At 53.9% G+C, this 15,521-nt stretch overlaps 1 protein-coding gene across 1 annotated transcript in view; it reads left to right on the top strand.

Moving 5' to 3' along the window:
- TFCP2L1 (transcription factor CP2 like 1) overlaps positions 1-15,521 on the top strand; it is a 71,333-nt gene that overhangs the window by 38,245 nt on the left and 17,567 nt on the right. Inside the window, exons 4-12 of the mRNA XM_010376431.2 lie at positions 35-140; positions 852-958; positions 2,163-2,315; positions 6,653-6,763; positions 9,462-9,553; positions 11,283-11,331; positions 11,416-11,509; positions 13,849-13,939; positions 14,916-15,019. Of these exons, the coding sequence (XP_010374733.1) occupies positions 35-140; positions 852-958; positions 2,163-2,315; positions 6,653-6,763; positions 9,462-9,553; positions 11,283-11,331; positions 11,416-11,509; positions 13,849-13,939; positions 14,916-15,019 (907 nt within the window). The remainder of the gene's footprint in view (positions 1-34; positions 141-851; positions 959-2,162; positions 2,316-6,652; positions 6,764-9,461; positions 9,554-11,282; positions 11,332-11,415; positions 11,510-13,848; positions 13,940-14,915; positions 15,020-15,521) is intronic.

Here is a 15,521-nt window from a genome sequence, read left to right as displayed (position 1 = left end):
GGTCACTTGTTCCCCTGCTGGCCTCCCTCCCCAGAGCATCATCCGCGTGGTCTTCCATGACCGCCGGCTGCAGTACACGGAGCACCAGCAGCTGGAGGGCTGGCGGTGGAGCCGGCCGGGAGACCGGATCCTGGACATCGGTGAGTCTCCTGGCCGGGAGAGGCCAGGCAAGGCTCGAGGCACCCACGCCACGTTGGGTTCTTCCTGGATGCCACTGGGACTTACGCCGAGAAGGCGTTTTAGCTCGCACTTGCTCTGTGTAAAACCCCACGGGAGCTTGCAGAGCTGGCCATACACTGGGTCCTGCCCTCAAGGAGTACCCGTTTTCAGTGGAAAAGAAAGGTCTGTGGAATTGAGAGACCTGCTTACAGGGAGTTCCGGGAAGGCTTTGCGGAAGGATGGTGCCTTAAAGGATTTTGATAAGTGTTGAAGATAACCGTGAGCATCACAGAGATAGATCGGCAATGGAAATGGAATTCTGGGGCCTCAGGGACTGGCCCACAGTCCTTTGCCCATAATCCTTGTGGCCAGGTGGGTTTTGAAATTCAGAAGCTAGAATGACAATACGGTGTGTGTACCCAGAGCATTAGGGAACATCTCCAACAGGCAGCCAAGCACGGTCATATTTCTGTAGCAAAATAAAATGACGGTTCATATATAATGGGGTGAAGACGACACAGTGCCTGTGGTTCAGGTCAGGCTTTCCGTCCAGTAAGTTACGCAAAACTTTTTCAGAGCTTTCGGCATTTCACGTTGGGGTGAAGGAATTGGGACCTGTAACAGGGGTCCTTCCCTAAGTATTTGGGAGAGGCTGACAATTGCACTTTCTGTATGTGTGTGTGTGTATGCAGATATTCCACTGTCTGTTGGTATCTTGGACCCCAGGGCCAGCCCGACCCAGCTGAATGCAGTGGAGTTTTTGTGGGATCCTGCGAAGAGAGCTTCTGCATTCATCCAGGTGGGCCACAGGGAGCTTGCCCTCCAGGGGAAGACCTAGCCTTCGGGGTGGCCTGCTTGCAGTTTCTCAAAACTAACCCATCTGGAAGGGTCTGGATGAGCTTCTGCTCCCTGTCACTGAGAAGGAAACTGCAGGAGAGAGAGAATGAGTGTTGCGAAGAGTCACAGAGCTGGTTGGTCCATATTTAGGGAACAGAGTGGGGATGGTTTTCGAATTCTATCTGGGTTTTGCCCGAAGAATATATAAGCTTTATACATGAGTATTTCCCAACATAAATCATGTGAAAGTAAACATGTTTTCTATTATAGTTTCTATCGTTGAATGAATTATTTTGTTATCAAGCGCTGGTGTGGATCCAGCCTTTTGTTACATGCCACGTGAGATCAAGGTGGTGAAGGATGTGACTATGTTGTTGTGGTTGTAGTTCTGGCTTGATCCCGGCTCTCTCGCTTGCTGTGTGTCCTTGAGCAAGTCTCCTCCCTTTCTGAGCCTCTTAGTTTTCTAACCTCCCATCTTACAGATCAGATAATGAATATAGAGCTGTTAGCACTGCCCGGTCCCTAGGAATCACTCAGTAAAAGTTAGCAATCTTTTCTTTGTCTCTCTCTCTTTTTTTTTTTTAACAATTACAATATTCTTAATATATTTAAAAATTATTATTACATTGTTATTATTACAATTATATATTGGATTCTTATAATATTATTGCAGTATTATAGCAATACATTGATATCGAGTCCATTTATGTAGTAGGAACCTACCAGAAATACAGAAATGGTTCCAGCCTTCTGGTTATGCTTCCAGCCTGGCCCGAGTAGCTTGGACACCAGGACATTAGAGAGGGGTTAGGGCTGTGCTGTGGTCCCTGCCCTCCGTCTAGGATTTGCCAAGGGAAAGGAATCTGGGTGAGGAGTTAGGTTGAGGTCAATTGGGGTCAGTGACCTGGGGAGTGGTGGGGACTTAACTGGTCAGGCAGGGCCTCCACAGTAAAGAGACAAAAGTGGGGATGTGTGTCTTTTGCAGGCAGGGGAGCAGGGAGGCCACTAGCCTGATGGAGTGGACAGAGTATCGGGAGAGCAGGAAGGTCGAGGCAGGCCTGCACTGACCAAGCAGGGAGGGACGCCTCCACATAGAGGGGGCGCTTGGGGGATCCAGGGCTCTGCTCGGTGCTGCCTTGCCACCTGCGCAACATTTCTCCTCCCAGGTACACTGCATCAGCACAGAATTCACCCCCAGGAAGCACGGGGGCGAGAAGGGAGTGCCCTTTCGAGTCCAGATTGACACATTTAAGCAGAATGAGAATGGAGAGTACACGGAGCACCTGCACTCAGCCAGCTGCCAGATCAAGGTGTTCAAGGTAGGATGGCTTCGCAGGCTCTGCCCTGCCCTGCTGCTGGCCTGGCCTGTGGTCACATTCACCCGCAGAGACCCTGGAGATTCCTCTTAGAGGCCCGGCAAGGAACGCAGCATCCCTTGAGCACATGGCTTCTACCTGGACTCCTAATGCGCACAAGCTGTAAGTCCAGGCACCACAGGCTGCTGCTGTCCTGCTGGGGGCATATTTTCACCTGTGGCACCCACTCAGCTTCTGGCAGAAGCATCGGCGTGGATGTCCGTCCTGGCTGTCGGTCCTCGGTGCTACTCTATAAGAATGATTGGATTTGTACATTTTAGCTTTTTTTCTCCCAAGCACATTATAGTAGCCCACAGGTGCTCATGTCTGGATTCTCCTTAAAAATCAAAGCAAGAGTCCCTCCCTGCTGGAGGCCTGGCCTCGGATCTTCCTGTTTAGGACTTGAAGCCATCTCTTTGCAGTGACTGCCTGTTAGAGAAACATTTTCAGGGGGACCGCCTCCCTTTTCTTTCCTTGCTTCATTCCCTACAGTCGCCTGTCACTGTTTTCCATCTCTTCAATCTGGACTGATTATTTTCTGAAGACAGTAGCCAGCGATACAGCTCAGTGTCCTGTGTAGCCTCAGGGAGATGTGGAGGGTTGCATGAGCTTGCATCATTCTCGGGGCGTGAGAGCAACCCATGTCCAAGCAGGCCCCAGCCCCACAGTCCCCAGCCCCTATAGGCCCTGTCTGCTGGGGCCGCTCTAGCAGGTGTCTGCGGAGAAGTAGTGGACCCACCTCCTGGGCCGGAATTGCCTTGAGTAACCAGCCCTGATGCTTATTCCAGCTTCCTCTTGTTTCACATTCAAGTGCATTTGGAGCCTGCTGAGAAAGTTCCATCTTCTGGGTCTGGAGACCCAAGAGGCAGTTGCTTTAGACAGGACCCTTTAGAAAGCTGGGTGTGTGCTGATCTTCCCCCAGGCCGAAGGCACGGGCTCGTGGAACACCCATGCTTGGAATGGAAGTGGGAATAAATGCCCACGGGTAGAACCATAAACCTGGGGGCAACCCTGGAGACAGGGATGGTGCCATTTCTCACAGAGCCTGGGCCACAGTGAGCACTGGGCCGTGATCTGGGGACACCATCACCATCACAGCTGCAGGAGAGGGAGCTGAGGAGGAGCTGATGGAGTCTGCACTCAGGAGACCACACAGCCAGGCTGCCTGAGAGTTGTGGGCACAGGGTTCTGAGGCCCTGGCCCAGCTCCGTGGTTTGGGACGCCTTGGTTAGTCAGTGATGTCTGCCCCAAGTGGGAGGCAGAAGTGGCAGGAGGGATGTGTGTTCGTCTTTCCTGGCAGAGCAGTGGCCTCCAAGGGGAGCTGTGCTCCTCTGCTCTGCTTGTTTCCTATTGCTGCTGTCACAAATGGCCACAAATTTTGACTTAAAACTGTGTACATTTATTATCTTCCGGTGCTGGCAGTCAGAAGTCTGGAACAGTCCTCACTGGGCTAAAGGTGTCAGCGGGCCTGTGTTCCTTTCCCAATGCTCTGGGCGGGGCTCTTGCCTTTTCCAGCTTCTAAAGCCATTTCTAGGTTCATGGTTCTTCCTTTGTCCTCAGAGCTAGCAGGAGCAGGCTGAGTTCTTCTCACATGGCAGCCCCAACCTCCTCGTCTGCCTCCCTCTTCCTTTTGTAAGGATGCTGTGATTACATGGGACCATGCGGTTAATCCCGGATAGTCTTCCTATTATATCAGTTGCGTAGCAATCTTAATTCCATCTGAAACCTCAGTTCCCCGTTTGCCATGTTAGGTGACATATTCACAGGTTCTGGGGATTAGCAAACAGCCATCTTTGGGAACCATTATTCTGCCGACCATGTCCACCAAGCAGTGGGCGTGGCAGCCCTGTGGTATCACTGCCTGCTCCGGGATCTGATGATCCTGGACACCTGCATGGCTGTGTGCTGTGGTCTTTGCCTAGCCTACGGTTCACTGTTGCTCTAACTACCACTTCCCCTCATGTACAGACCGCGTCTCTGCCAGCCTTGGCCCCTGTCAGGTAGCGGTTCACTCCCTCACCAGGGATGTCAGGTTAGTTCTGCTGCTCTCACGGTGTGTTCCCTGAGGGGACGCTGTGCTGGGCAGTAGGAGAGAAGTGAAGTGGCATCTCCACCCCCATGGGGTGCCCTGTGTACCCCTCCTATAACTTGGGTCAAGCTTAGGAGCGGGGGCTCTGTCTACCAGGCTCCTCAACCCATGCCAGGCATTGCTTGGGGAGTCGGGCTGGAAGCTGCCTGGTCTCAGTGCCCCAAGGAAGGCCTTGACATCTCCTGCAGAGAGTAGGGGTGGCAGGAGCCCCTAGGCAGGAGCCCAAAACTGGCCCTAGGAATGCCTGAGGTATCCTCCCACCTGCCTGCCCCCACTCACATAACAGATGCAGCTGGTATGCACAAGCCAGGCTGAGCTGAGCCAAGTTGCTTGTCACCCCTCCCTCTGCCAGTCACCCCAGTTACTTGGAAGCCTGGCTTGTTGAAGCCACTCCCTGGGACTCTGTGTGGGGTGTCAGGGTCTCTGAAGGGAAAGGCAGGGCTCCTCTCTGAGCAACCAGCTCCCTCCAGGCCTCATCAAGGCCCAATGCGTGCCCCGCATGCAGGCTCTGCCATGGTCTGGCTACAACCCCGCCTTGCCTGTACCCTCTGTGCAGGGAGGAGGAGTCTCCTGAGGGACAGGAGCTGGAGGTGGAGCAGGGAGGCCAAGTCGTGGGAGTATGGCTGCCACACGCCCCACTCTCTCCCAGGATGCTGGATCTGTTACTCACATCCCTGTGTGACCTCTGCCATCCTGCTTCATCCAGGGCAGGCATCACTCCAAGGCAGCGGGGCCCCAACCTTTTTGGCACCCGGGACTGGTTTTGTGGAAGACTGTTTTTCCACAGAAGAGAGGGGGATGGTTTCAGGATGACTGAAGTGCGTTACATTTATTGTGCACTTTATTTCTGTTATGATTATATTGTAATATATAAGGAAATGATGATACAACTCGTCATAATGCAGGATCAGTGGGAGCCCTGAGCTTGTTTTCCTGCAACTAGATGGTCTCATATAGGAGTGAGGGCAGACAGTGACCCATCATCAGGCATTAGATTCTCCTCAGGAGCACACAGCCTAGATCCCTTGCAGGTGCAGTTCACAAAAGGTTTTGCCTTCCTCTGAGGATCTAATGCCGCCACTGGTCTGACCCGGGAGGCAGAGCTCAGGCGGTAATGTGAGCAGTGGGGAGCAGCTGTAAGTACTGTGAGGTATTTACTTCACAGTAAGATGACGATGAAGCTTTGCTCACTCACCTGCTGCTCACCTGTTGTGGGGCCCAGTTCCCAACAGGCCGTGGGACCGGCACCAGTCTGTGGCCTGGAGGTTGAGGACCACTGCTCTAAGAGATGCTCCCTAAAAACCCTTAATCTGGGAGCCAAAAGCCATAGCCTGAGAAAGGTGCCCCCTGGAATGAAAATCCCTCAAGGTGCCATTGAGCTTGAACTACTGTTTTCATCATCTGCCCACCACACGTAGCCTGCTGTGTGCGTAGTAAAACTGCTCGGTTCCAGCGCTGCTCGGAGTCTTTACATCTGACTTCGCCAAGTAGGCATGAGCTCATAAGATGCAAATGCTCAGGAGACTACATAGCGAGGTGGAGAAGGCCCCCCATGGTGGTACCTGCGGGGCCAGCCTGCGATGCAGCTCACCTGGCCACTCTCACTTGGATCCTCTCCCATCCTGGTGAACCCCTTCAGCCTCAGTTTCCCACTCTGTAAATGAAGGGAATAATAGTAGGCGTGAGGCCTACACACCCTTCGAAAGTTGCCACAGTTTGCAAAGCACCCGCGATTGTCAGGCTCTCTCTCTGGATGGAGACGTTCCCCTGCAGACAGAGTGTAAGCTGGGGCTCAGCAGGTGTCCTGAGCGTGGAGGGTAAGGAGGCCTTCCGCTTATGGCCAGGATTTCTCAGGTTGCAAGCACAGACTAAATCCAGACCAGCAGCCTGTACTTCTTCCACTTTCGACTGCTCTCCCTGGGTAACCCGAGGAATGCACTAGGATTCCTTGTGGGTCCCCAGGGTTCCTTTTCATAAGCGAGTGGCCATGGGAAACAGTCTTTTCCCCTTGAGCAGCAGAGTGCAGGACCCGTGGCAGGTTCCGAGTTCCTCAGGTGGGGAAACAGGCGGAATGGGAGGGGAGATAGGTGCTGTCCTGCCCCTGAATTCCTGCGCCCTGGGGCCCCGGGTGAGGTGGGAAGCAGGAGAGGGCTTGGGGGCTGCTGCCTCTGTCAGTTTGGGACTAATTGGACTCTGTACTCTGTGCTTGCAGCCAAAGGGAGCCGATCGGAAACAGAAGACTGACCGGGAGAAGATGGAGAAAAGAACTGCCCAAGAGAAGGAGAAATACCAGCCGTCCTATGAAACCACCATCCTCACAGAGGTGAGCCGGCGGGGTGCGGCGACAGAGCCTCCAAGGGCCTTGCACCCGGCGCAGGGCTGCTGGCTGAGATTCTTGGAAAATGGCCCATCTTGGCTGACTGCTTCTGAGAGTGCTTACTCCGCTGTGGTAGGTTCCAGTGTCTGGAGCTCGTGTCCATCTGATAAGACCCAGTGGCCCGGGAGGCATTTCAGAAATAACTTCCAGCTCTGCTCCCTTTGAACGCATTTGTGCTTTACCAATTTAGGTTCCTTTGTGTTTTTGAGTAGGTAATGTATTCACATGGTTTTAAATTCCAAAGGTACGAGAGAGTGTACAACAGAAAATATCCCTCTCAGTGCCATCCCTGCCTCGTGGTTTCTCCCCTCCAGGTCAGAAACCTTGTGCATCTGGCCCAACTTTGTCTGCAGGGGAAGCCAGTGTAGACACATGTTTGCCCCATGCCTGCATTTATACACCAACAGTGTACATAGACACACCTTGCTTTTTTCCATTATTAGCTTATCTTGGTGCCTGATCCCTACAGCTTTCTAGTTCCTTACCCAGCTGCGTGCCGTCGTGTGTGATGGCCTATTGGTGGATGCGGGGTCGTTTCTGAGCTCTTGGAGTTTCAGGCAGTGGTGTAGTGAATATGCACGTGAAGGTCTGCACACGGGAAGCAGTCGGCAGGTTTCCTTTCTCAGTGGGATCTCTGGGTTGGAGGGTGTCGGCACTTGTTATTTTGCTGCCTGGTTGTATTTTCTGTTAACCCGGACAGCAATGCCAGCCTGCTCCAACTCTCCATATGTCCATGGGAACTCCTGAGGAGCTTGTTCTTCCTCTTCCCTTTTTTCTTTTTTTTTTTTTTTTCTTTTTTTTTGAGACAGAGTCTCACTCTGTTGCCCAGGCTGGAGTGCAGTGGCACAGTCTCGGCTCAGTGCAACCTCGGTCTCCTGGGTTCAAGTGATTCTCCTGCCTCAGCCTCCCCCAATACCTGGGATTACGTGCATGCGCCACCACGCCCAGCTAATTTTTTTGTATTTTTATTAGAGATGGGGTTTCACCATGTTGGCCAGGCTGGTCTTGAACTCCTAACCTCAAGTGATGTGCCCACCTTGACCTCCCAAAGTGCTGGGATTACAGGCGTGAGCCACTGTACCTAACCTCTTCCCTTTCCGAGTTGCAGCTAGTGCCTCCTTTTTTACTGGGAATTTTTGTGTGACTCTTTCCCACTGTGTTCTGCAGTCAGGCTAACTAATTGATGGTGCTATTTGTTCATTGAGTAATTGGACTTCCTCAGAAGGCCCTTCACGTGGGTAAGGCCCCTGCTGGCCATGGTAGCATTAAGGCTGTTAGGGGTGAGGCTTGGAGCGTCTAAGAGAATGGTGGCCCGGTCTTGGCTGACGAGCAGCTGTCTGTATGTGTGTGTGTGTACATGCAGAAGGGTATTTGCAACAAGGTAGTGTACAAGCTAATTTTGTGGTCAGACAGATGTGCACTGGCATTTTATCTGACTGAAGGTCAGTCACCTGCCTCCCCCTCAGCCCGCAAAGGAGTGGCAGGATGCAAGGACTGCATTTATGGATGAGAGGCCAGACTAATTTCTTCCCATACTTGGTTCATGCCTGTGCTGGTGCCACTGCCCAGTGTCCCCACCTCCTGAAACCATTCTCTCCCTAACTGAGCCTCAACCTCTCCCCTCCTCTGCTGACTGCCCCTGGGAAGAGAGGTCCTGGTGAGCCGCTTGCCAGGTCTGTCCGAGCCCTTGCCACAGTGCAGTCTAGTTGAAAGGCCACCCTGGGAGGCACTGGCTGCCTCTTCTATCGGCTGTTCAGCTTTCCTCCTTGGGCTGTAGGATTTAGCACCAACAAATTCGAACCCACACTCACAACACTTAAATATTGACCAACACTGTAGTTTGGTGGGTGATAGTAAATCTTCAGGAATGCTTCAAATTGGCCCCCTCTGAAGAGGCATCATTGCGGGCAAGGGAAGAGAGGAACTTTTTCTGCTGGATGGACTTTCTCCAGCAGGCAAAACCTGTACATCCTTGCTTCCTTTGGGAGACTCCACATGCATTTGTTTTTGGCTTCCATAGTAGAATGTTTTTGAGGGCAAGGATCACGTCTTTCATGTTTGTGGATCTCCCGTAGCCCCTAGCAGAATGTCTCAAATGGAATGAGCATGGTCGAATCTCACTGAGAGGAGCTGCTTTTGGTGATTGCGCAAGGACCTTTGCCCCTGTCGGCAGGTTCTTTTTGCAAATAGCGCAGGTTGTAATACTGACTCTTACTGCTTATTTTTTTGTTTGGAAGTTGCCTGTGGCTCAGCACTCCCTATAACAGACATTTACACGAATTTGTCTCTCCCGGGAAAAGCTGTTTCTGAGCAACCGGCCGGTTTTGTTTTTTCTCTCTCCTGGACCGACTCAAAAATCCCATGACTGTGATGTTTCCTCTCTGGTGTTACTGCTGGGAAGCCCAGAGAGACCCCTTGCGCGCTTCCCTTGCTCCAGGGGTGACTTCTAAACATTTCTGCTGGTTTCCTTCTTGTGGCCCTCAGAACCTGCCTGGCCGTGGCTCGTTGTGGGTACTGGGGAAGTGCAGTTTGACAGGTCGGGGCCTCATGCATTGGTGTCAGTGTGTGCCTGCTGGGGAGGACCTGGGGATCACGACTCAGCACCTCTCCAGATGCCAGCTCGGCCCTGTGCTCTCTCCTGCAGTGCTCTCCGTGGCCCGACGTGGCCTACCAGGTGAACAGCGCCCCATCCCCAAGCTACAATGGCTCTCCAAACAGCTTTGGCCTCGGCGAAGGGTACGTCACACCTTTCTTTCTTTGGGTTCCCTGGAATGAAGACGGGCGTGCTTTCCTCTCTTAGTCTTCCTTCCCTGGGTCTCCTCTCCTTTCTGTTTGGGTCTCAGAGTAGCTAACTCATGTTGCAGTCACAACTGTCTTTAGCATTTACACAACTTTTAGTGCTCAGAAACACCCCTGTAAACGCTGTCGGGTGGGGCAGCGGCCCAGAACTTAACCTGGTGAAACCAGGACTGGCTTGAGGGTACATGAGGTCAGCCACCCGAGACAGCCTCTGGTGTCCTCTGGGGCAGAATGGCCCTCCTGACAGTGGAGCCTTAGGGAGCAGCTGTCTGGGGGGCCCTTCCTGGCTCTTTGTCCAGCGTGGTCACTGAGTGTGGGGGTGAGGGGGTCTGGCTAGGGTCCTCTCTGCCTTGGGTTTCAGGCCTTACAACACAGAAGCTGGCTTCTTTGCTGTCCCACACAGCTCTGCAGACACACAGGCCACAGGGACCCTGAGGACGCTGTGACAGGACAGTGCTGGAGCTGCAGGCAGTTTCCTAACTGTTGGGGGCTGCACGGCACGGGGCCATGGGTCACCGTGATGGCTCTGCATGCCCTGTGCTGGCAGCAGGGGTGGAAGCAGGAGAGTGCCGGGTGGGAGGCTGCCTGTTTTCTGCCTGCAGGTTCATCAGAGCCCATGTTTGGCAGACAGAACTTTTCTAATAAGAAAGCGAGATTGTCTGTGAACCTGATTTTACCAAGGAGTCCTCGGGGAAGTGGGGGTAGACACAGAAACAGTGTTATGTTTAGATTCAGGCAGACCTAGTCTTCAATCTTTGCCTTTTGCGGGGTAACTCCCTTAACCTCCCTGAGCCTCAGTTTCTCTACTGCAAAAGGAGGGTAAGAATTCTACACAGGGTCGGGAGGAATGAGTGTACGATGCTTGCACCCCGTAGACACTTGGTGAGAAGTGGCGGCTGTCTTCACTGATGACCGGTCTGGGGATCAGCCCTGCAAGGCTCTCTGTTTCCCATTATGGAGAAATATACATAACACAAAATTGACCATTTTTAAGTGTGCAGTCTGGTGGCATTAAGTACATTCACACTGTTGTGCAGCCTTCACCGCCATCCACCTGGAGAGTGCTCAGGTCTGTGCCTCCTCCCCAGTCTAGCCCCGGAGGAAGCCTGTGCACCCGCTCTCGGGAGAAAACAGAACAATGCTTTTCCTCGTGGATAGATGTCAAGCTGCAGGTGCTTGTTCACTGCAAAATAACTCGCCGTGGGATTCCTCTGCCCTCTCCTGTCACCACCCGGCAAAGGGTTTGGTGGAGGACCCTTGGGTTTGGCGGCAGCCTTCCAGGTGCTGAGGCGCTGGGTGCCCTTGTCCAGCCTGTCCTTCCCTGGGGCTGGGACTTGAATCTCCAAGTTCAAGACCAGCAGGGGTCAGCCCACAGGGGCCTGGGATGTGCTGCTGATGACTCGGGTAGGGGAGTATCGTTGACTGGGGCAGTGTAGCCTCTCAGAACTTCCTGTCTACACTGAAAAAGGCTGAGTTAGGGATTTTGAGGGATTGAACATGGGCTCCTGCTGTGTTTCTGTGACTCAAGAAATTCTTGAGGACTCATTCCACTTAGAACAAATCCTGCACCTAACGGCAAGTAAAAGTGCCAGGCTGGGTGCCGGGACGTTGGCCATGGCCCTGGGAGCCCCCTTCGTCCTCATCACTGGTTCCTTTTCCTTTGCAGCAACACCTCTCCGACCCACCCGGTGGAGGCCCTGCCCATGGGCAGTGACGTAAGTGTCTGAGCAGGGCTTTCTGGCTGGCGGTCCCTCGTGGGCCCTGAGCCGCCATCTCAAGCCTCTCCCCTCTGCCCACAGCACCTGCTCCCATCAGCCTCGATCCAGGATGCCCAGCAGTGGCTGCACCGCAACAGGTTCTCGCAGTTCTGCCGGCTGTTTGCCAGCTTCTCAGGTGAGCATCTCTGAATTGTGTTTAAAGCCCGTGAACATCTTGGAAACATGTAGCATCTTGGAAACATGCTGTTTAAAGCCCGTGAGCATCTTGGAAACATGTAGCAAGGCTGGCCACCTTCCGGGACTTGCTCTCGACCCAGGCAGCGCTGTCGTTTCGGCCGGGAGGCCTAGGGCAGTGTGGGTTCACTCGCTCACGTGCTGCAGCCCCGGGCCAGGTGCTAGACGTAGGAGATGCTGTCCCCAGAAGGTCCCAGGTGAGCGTGACTTTAGGGGGACCATCTGGGTGACTTGGTCAAGATCCCCTCTCCTGCGGGGGATGGTGGGCTCTGGTCTGCCCAGGAAGAGTCCCATTAGCCCGGCAGGGTGATGTAAGGCCCCTTATGCTTTTCCTACCCAAATACTGCTCCTCACACTGGCTCCAGAGCCACGACCTGGGAGATCAAGGTAAAGCCATGGGTGAGACAGAAAGGGGGCTCTTCCTTCTTTAAAAAGTTTCAGAGCCCTTCCTGATGGGCTCTCAGACAGAAGTCCCAAGCTAGGTATTGTGGGGTGCAAAGGTGAACTGAGCAGTGAGCCTTGCCAGCAAGTAGAGCTCATCCACAGTGACAGAGTAAAGGCTTGGCCACAGCTAGAGGAGTGGATTCCACAGACATCTGTGGCAGTGGAAGAGAAATGGCGCCTGCGCACCCTCAGCTCGGCACCGCTGAGAGCCTGTTGGGGGAAGGTCCCTGGGCGGGGAAACACAGTGACCCTGTCCTTGGGAGCTTGTAGCTGGAAGTCAGTACAGATGCATAGACCGCTCATTTCAGTGCGGTTCGACCTGTGTGATTGGGGTGGGGGTTCAGAGAGGACCCTGAGCTGGACTGGGTGGAGGAGGGGGAGGAATGCCGGCTGTGGTCTTAAGTAGGGCAGTCAGCCACCATGTGGGCACCTGCCTTGTGTGGTCACAGAGCAGGGGACCCAGGTGGAGTGGAGTGTCCCGGGAAGGAGAGGTCAGAAAGGTACCGAGGGACATGGACAGGGTGGGGGCCCTGGAAGAACAGTGGAAGGACTTCGGCTTTTACTCCCAGTGGAAAGGAAGCCATTGTGTCTATAGAATTGTACCTAAAACTGTATCTTATTGTGGTGGGAAGAGAGGGGTGGGAATCGTGGCCTTGGGCAGGCTTTCAGCTGAGGCTGAGATACTCGTACCTTGGAGAGTGTGTGGGACCAGGCTCTCGGGGACCCCCTTGGGCTTTGAGGGAAGGCAGCCCTCACGCTGTGCTCGCTTCTGTCCCCATGAGACAGTCGCCTTCCTATGTTCCTTTAAATGTGGGCCCGTCCTCACATGCTGCTGGTGGGACCATACATGGATGTAACAGTCTGGGAAACTGCTGGCAGTATCTGCCAGAGCCAAACACACCCTACGGCCCCACAGCCCTCTCCGGGGCTAGACCTGGCAGACACGCACCTGTGTAATGAACAAAGACATGTATGAGAGCATTCAGAGAGCCTGTTTATAACAGCCCAGACCAGAATCCCCCACAGCGCCCATCCACACAAAGTGGGTATGTGAATTGTGGTGCAGACATACAATGATAATAGATGATAACGGGCATGAACAGTCCGTGACTGCATTCCACACATGACTTGGAGAGAGGGAAGCCAGACCGGGAGGAGTGTCTACAGTTCAGTTCCACGTAGAGAAACTTCCGAGAACACGCACAACGTGTCTGCACTGTAGCAAGTCAGGATAGTGGCTCCCCTGGGTGGGAGTAGGGGTGGTGGCTGGCACAAGGGGCCTACAGGAGGCTGGTCATGTTCCACTGCTTGCGGTCAGTGCTGGGTCCCGGGGTGTATTCAGATTGTCAGCATCCAGCGAGCCGTCTACTTCCATATAGTGACAGATGCACACGTGGCCAGTGCCCTGTGCCGGTGACATCTGTGCATACAAACTATGTGTCAAAAAAAGAGAGAAGAGGCCAGATGCAGTGGCTCGTGTCTGTAATCCCAGTACTTTGAGAGGCTGAGGTAGGTGGACTGCTCGAGCCCAGGAGTTCAAGACCAGCCAGGCTAGGCAATATAGTGAGACCTTGTCTCTTTAAAAAAAAAAAAAAAGAAAGCGGGGCAGGCAGTGGGGACCCTTTGGCTTCTGTTGTACTCACTGTTGTGAGCACTGGCAGTTCCTGGGCTGTGATCTTCTGATTCCGTTGGGCATTTTGCCATTTTCTCTCTGTGAGTTGGTGCATCTGGCTCTTCCCCACCCCCTACCCCCAATGCTATGGGGTCTGCCGGTGCTTGGGGAACGAGCCCTTTCTCTGTGTCCCATGTAACAGGCATCGCCATTTTTCTGCTTAGGTGCTGACTTGCTGAAGATGTCCCGAGATGATTTGGTCCAGATCTGTGGTCCCGCAGATGGAATCCGGCTCTTCAACGCCATCAAAGGCCGGTAGGTGTTGGTTTCTCTGTGAAACCAGCCAGAGGCTCATGTCCTGTGGCATGTGGTGGGAAGCTCCTACCTCAGCCTCTTGGATGGCGGGTGGTCTGACCTGGGGGGACAGGGCTCCTGCAGTGTGGGGTCAGGTGTAGGAGGAAGTGTGGCAAGAGGGGCACAGGCCACAGCAGGGGAGTGAGACACTGCAGTGGGAGATGTGGCCGGCTGCCGCAGACCCTGCCTGGAGGTCCCTCCCTCTTCTTGGCTGGACGAGAGCCTTGGCCTCTGGATCTTGGCCTCTGAGCCCCTTGCCCATGTTCTCAGATACTTGTGTGGTCCTGGGCTCGGAGCTGCTGCCTCCCTGAGGGAAACTGTGGACTGGGGCCAGTCAGATGGTATCGTGCAGCCGTTTCAGGGCAGACTTCAGAGCAGCGCCATCCTGCACACCTTCCTGCTGTGGCAGAGACGTTCTGCAGCCGTGCTGGCCATGTGTGGCTGTAGAGCACTTGGACCAAGGCTGATGTCATGGACAAAATTTGTATTTAACTTTAGTGAATTTAAGTGTGAATAGCCACACATGGACAGCATGGTTTTAGAGTGAGAGCCTGGGTTTGAGTCCCAGATCTGCCTCTTAGGTGCTGTGGAATGACAGCCGTGGTCCTAGCTCCCTCGCAAGTTGTGTGAGGATGAAATGAGTTACGCATGTTCCGAGAACAATACCTGGTGCACAGCAAGCCACAGACAGCGCTTGCTCTAATTGTTGCCTGAAAACGTCTTGTATGTTGAGCTTCGTGGTCTGGGGCAGAGCGCCCCTTGGCAGGCTGTGGGGCCTGGGAGGGTCATTCGCCACCCCATGACAGGCACTCCGCGTCACCACCGCTGTCTTCCTTCCTCCCCGAGTTCTGCCCACTATTGTTTCCATCCTGGAATATTCTGAAACAACTGCGCCTGGTCCACCACACCTAGTATTTATTTTATCTTCTCCTGCCAGGAATGTGAGGCCAAAGATGACCATTTATGTCTGTCAGGAGTTGGAGCAGAATCGAGTGCCCCTGCAGCAGAAGCGGGAGGGCAGTGGAGACAGCAACCTATGTGGTGAGTTGTGGGGAGCAGAGCTGGGACCCACGCATCGGGTCCCACAGCCTGCCTTTCAAGCCCGCAGTCTGGCCTCTGTTCATTTCCAGTGAATATGCAGGACAGTCCTGGGCTCCCACATGCCCACACATGGAAAGGGCAGTCCAGTGCATGCTCCTTGTATGGTGCGTGGTCTGACCTCATGGTGGCCCCGCAGTGTGGGTGCTGCCTCAGTGCACACCCCGAGGCTTGGGAAGGTGTTGGGAATGTCCCAGGTCTTGCTTCCAGTGAGTGGCAGTCGGGATTGGAGCCAGGAATGCCCACCCTGGAGCTTTTTGTTTCCTCAAACTGCTCCCCATGCAGCTCCTGATGAGAGGAGGCTGTCTCCAGGACCTCAGAGGCATGGCCGTCTGCCTTTCTGCTCCCATCGAGCTCTCCCAGTGGCCATGGTGAAAGGCGTCAGCCTGGGATCCTGCTACTTCTTTTTGCTGGCAGCTTGGTTTGTTTTAGGAGCAAAATTATG

Source organism: Rhinopithecus roxellana, chromosome 14 (assembly GCF_007565055.1).
Source record: "Rhinopithecus roxellana isolate Shanxi Qingling chromosome 14, ASM756505v1, whole genome shotgun sequence".
In the NCBI taxonomy this organism is placed as follows: domain Eukaryota; kingdom Metazoa; phylum Chordata; class Mammalia; order Primates; family Cercopithecidae; genus Rhinopithecus; species Rhinopithecus roxellana.
This window is presented reverse-complemented; position numbering and strand designations above follow the sequence as displayed.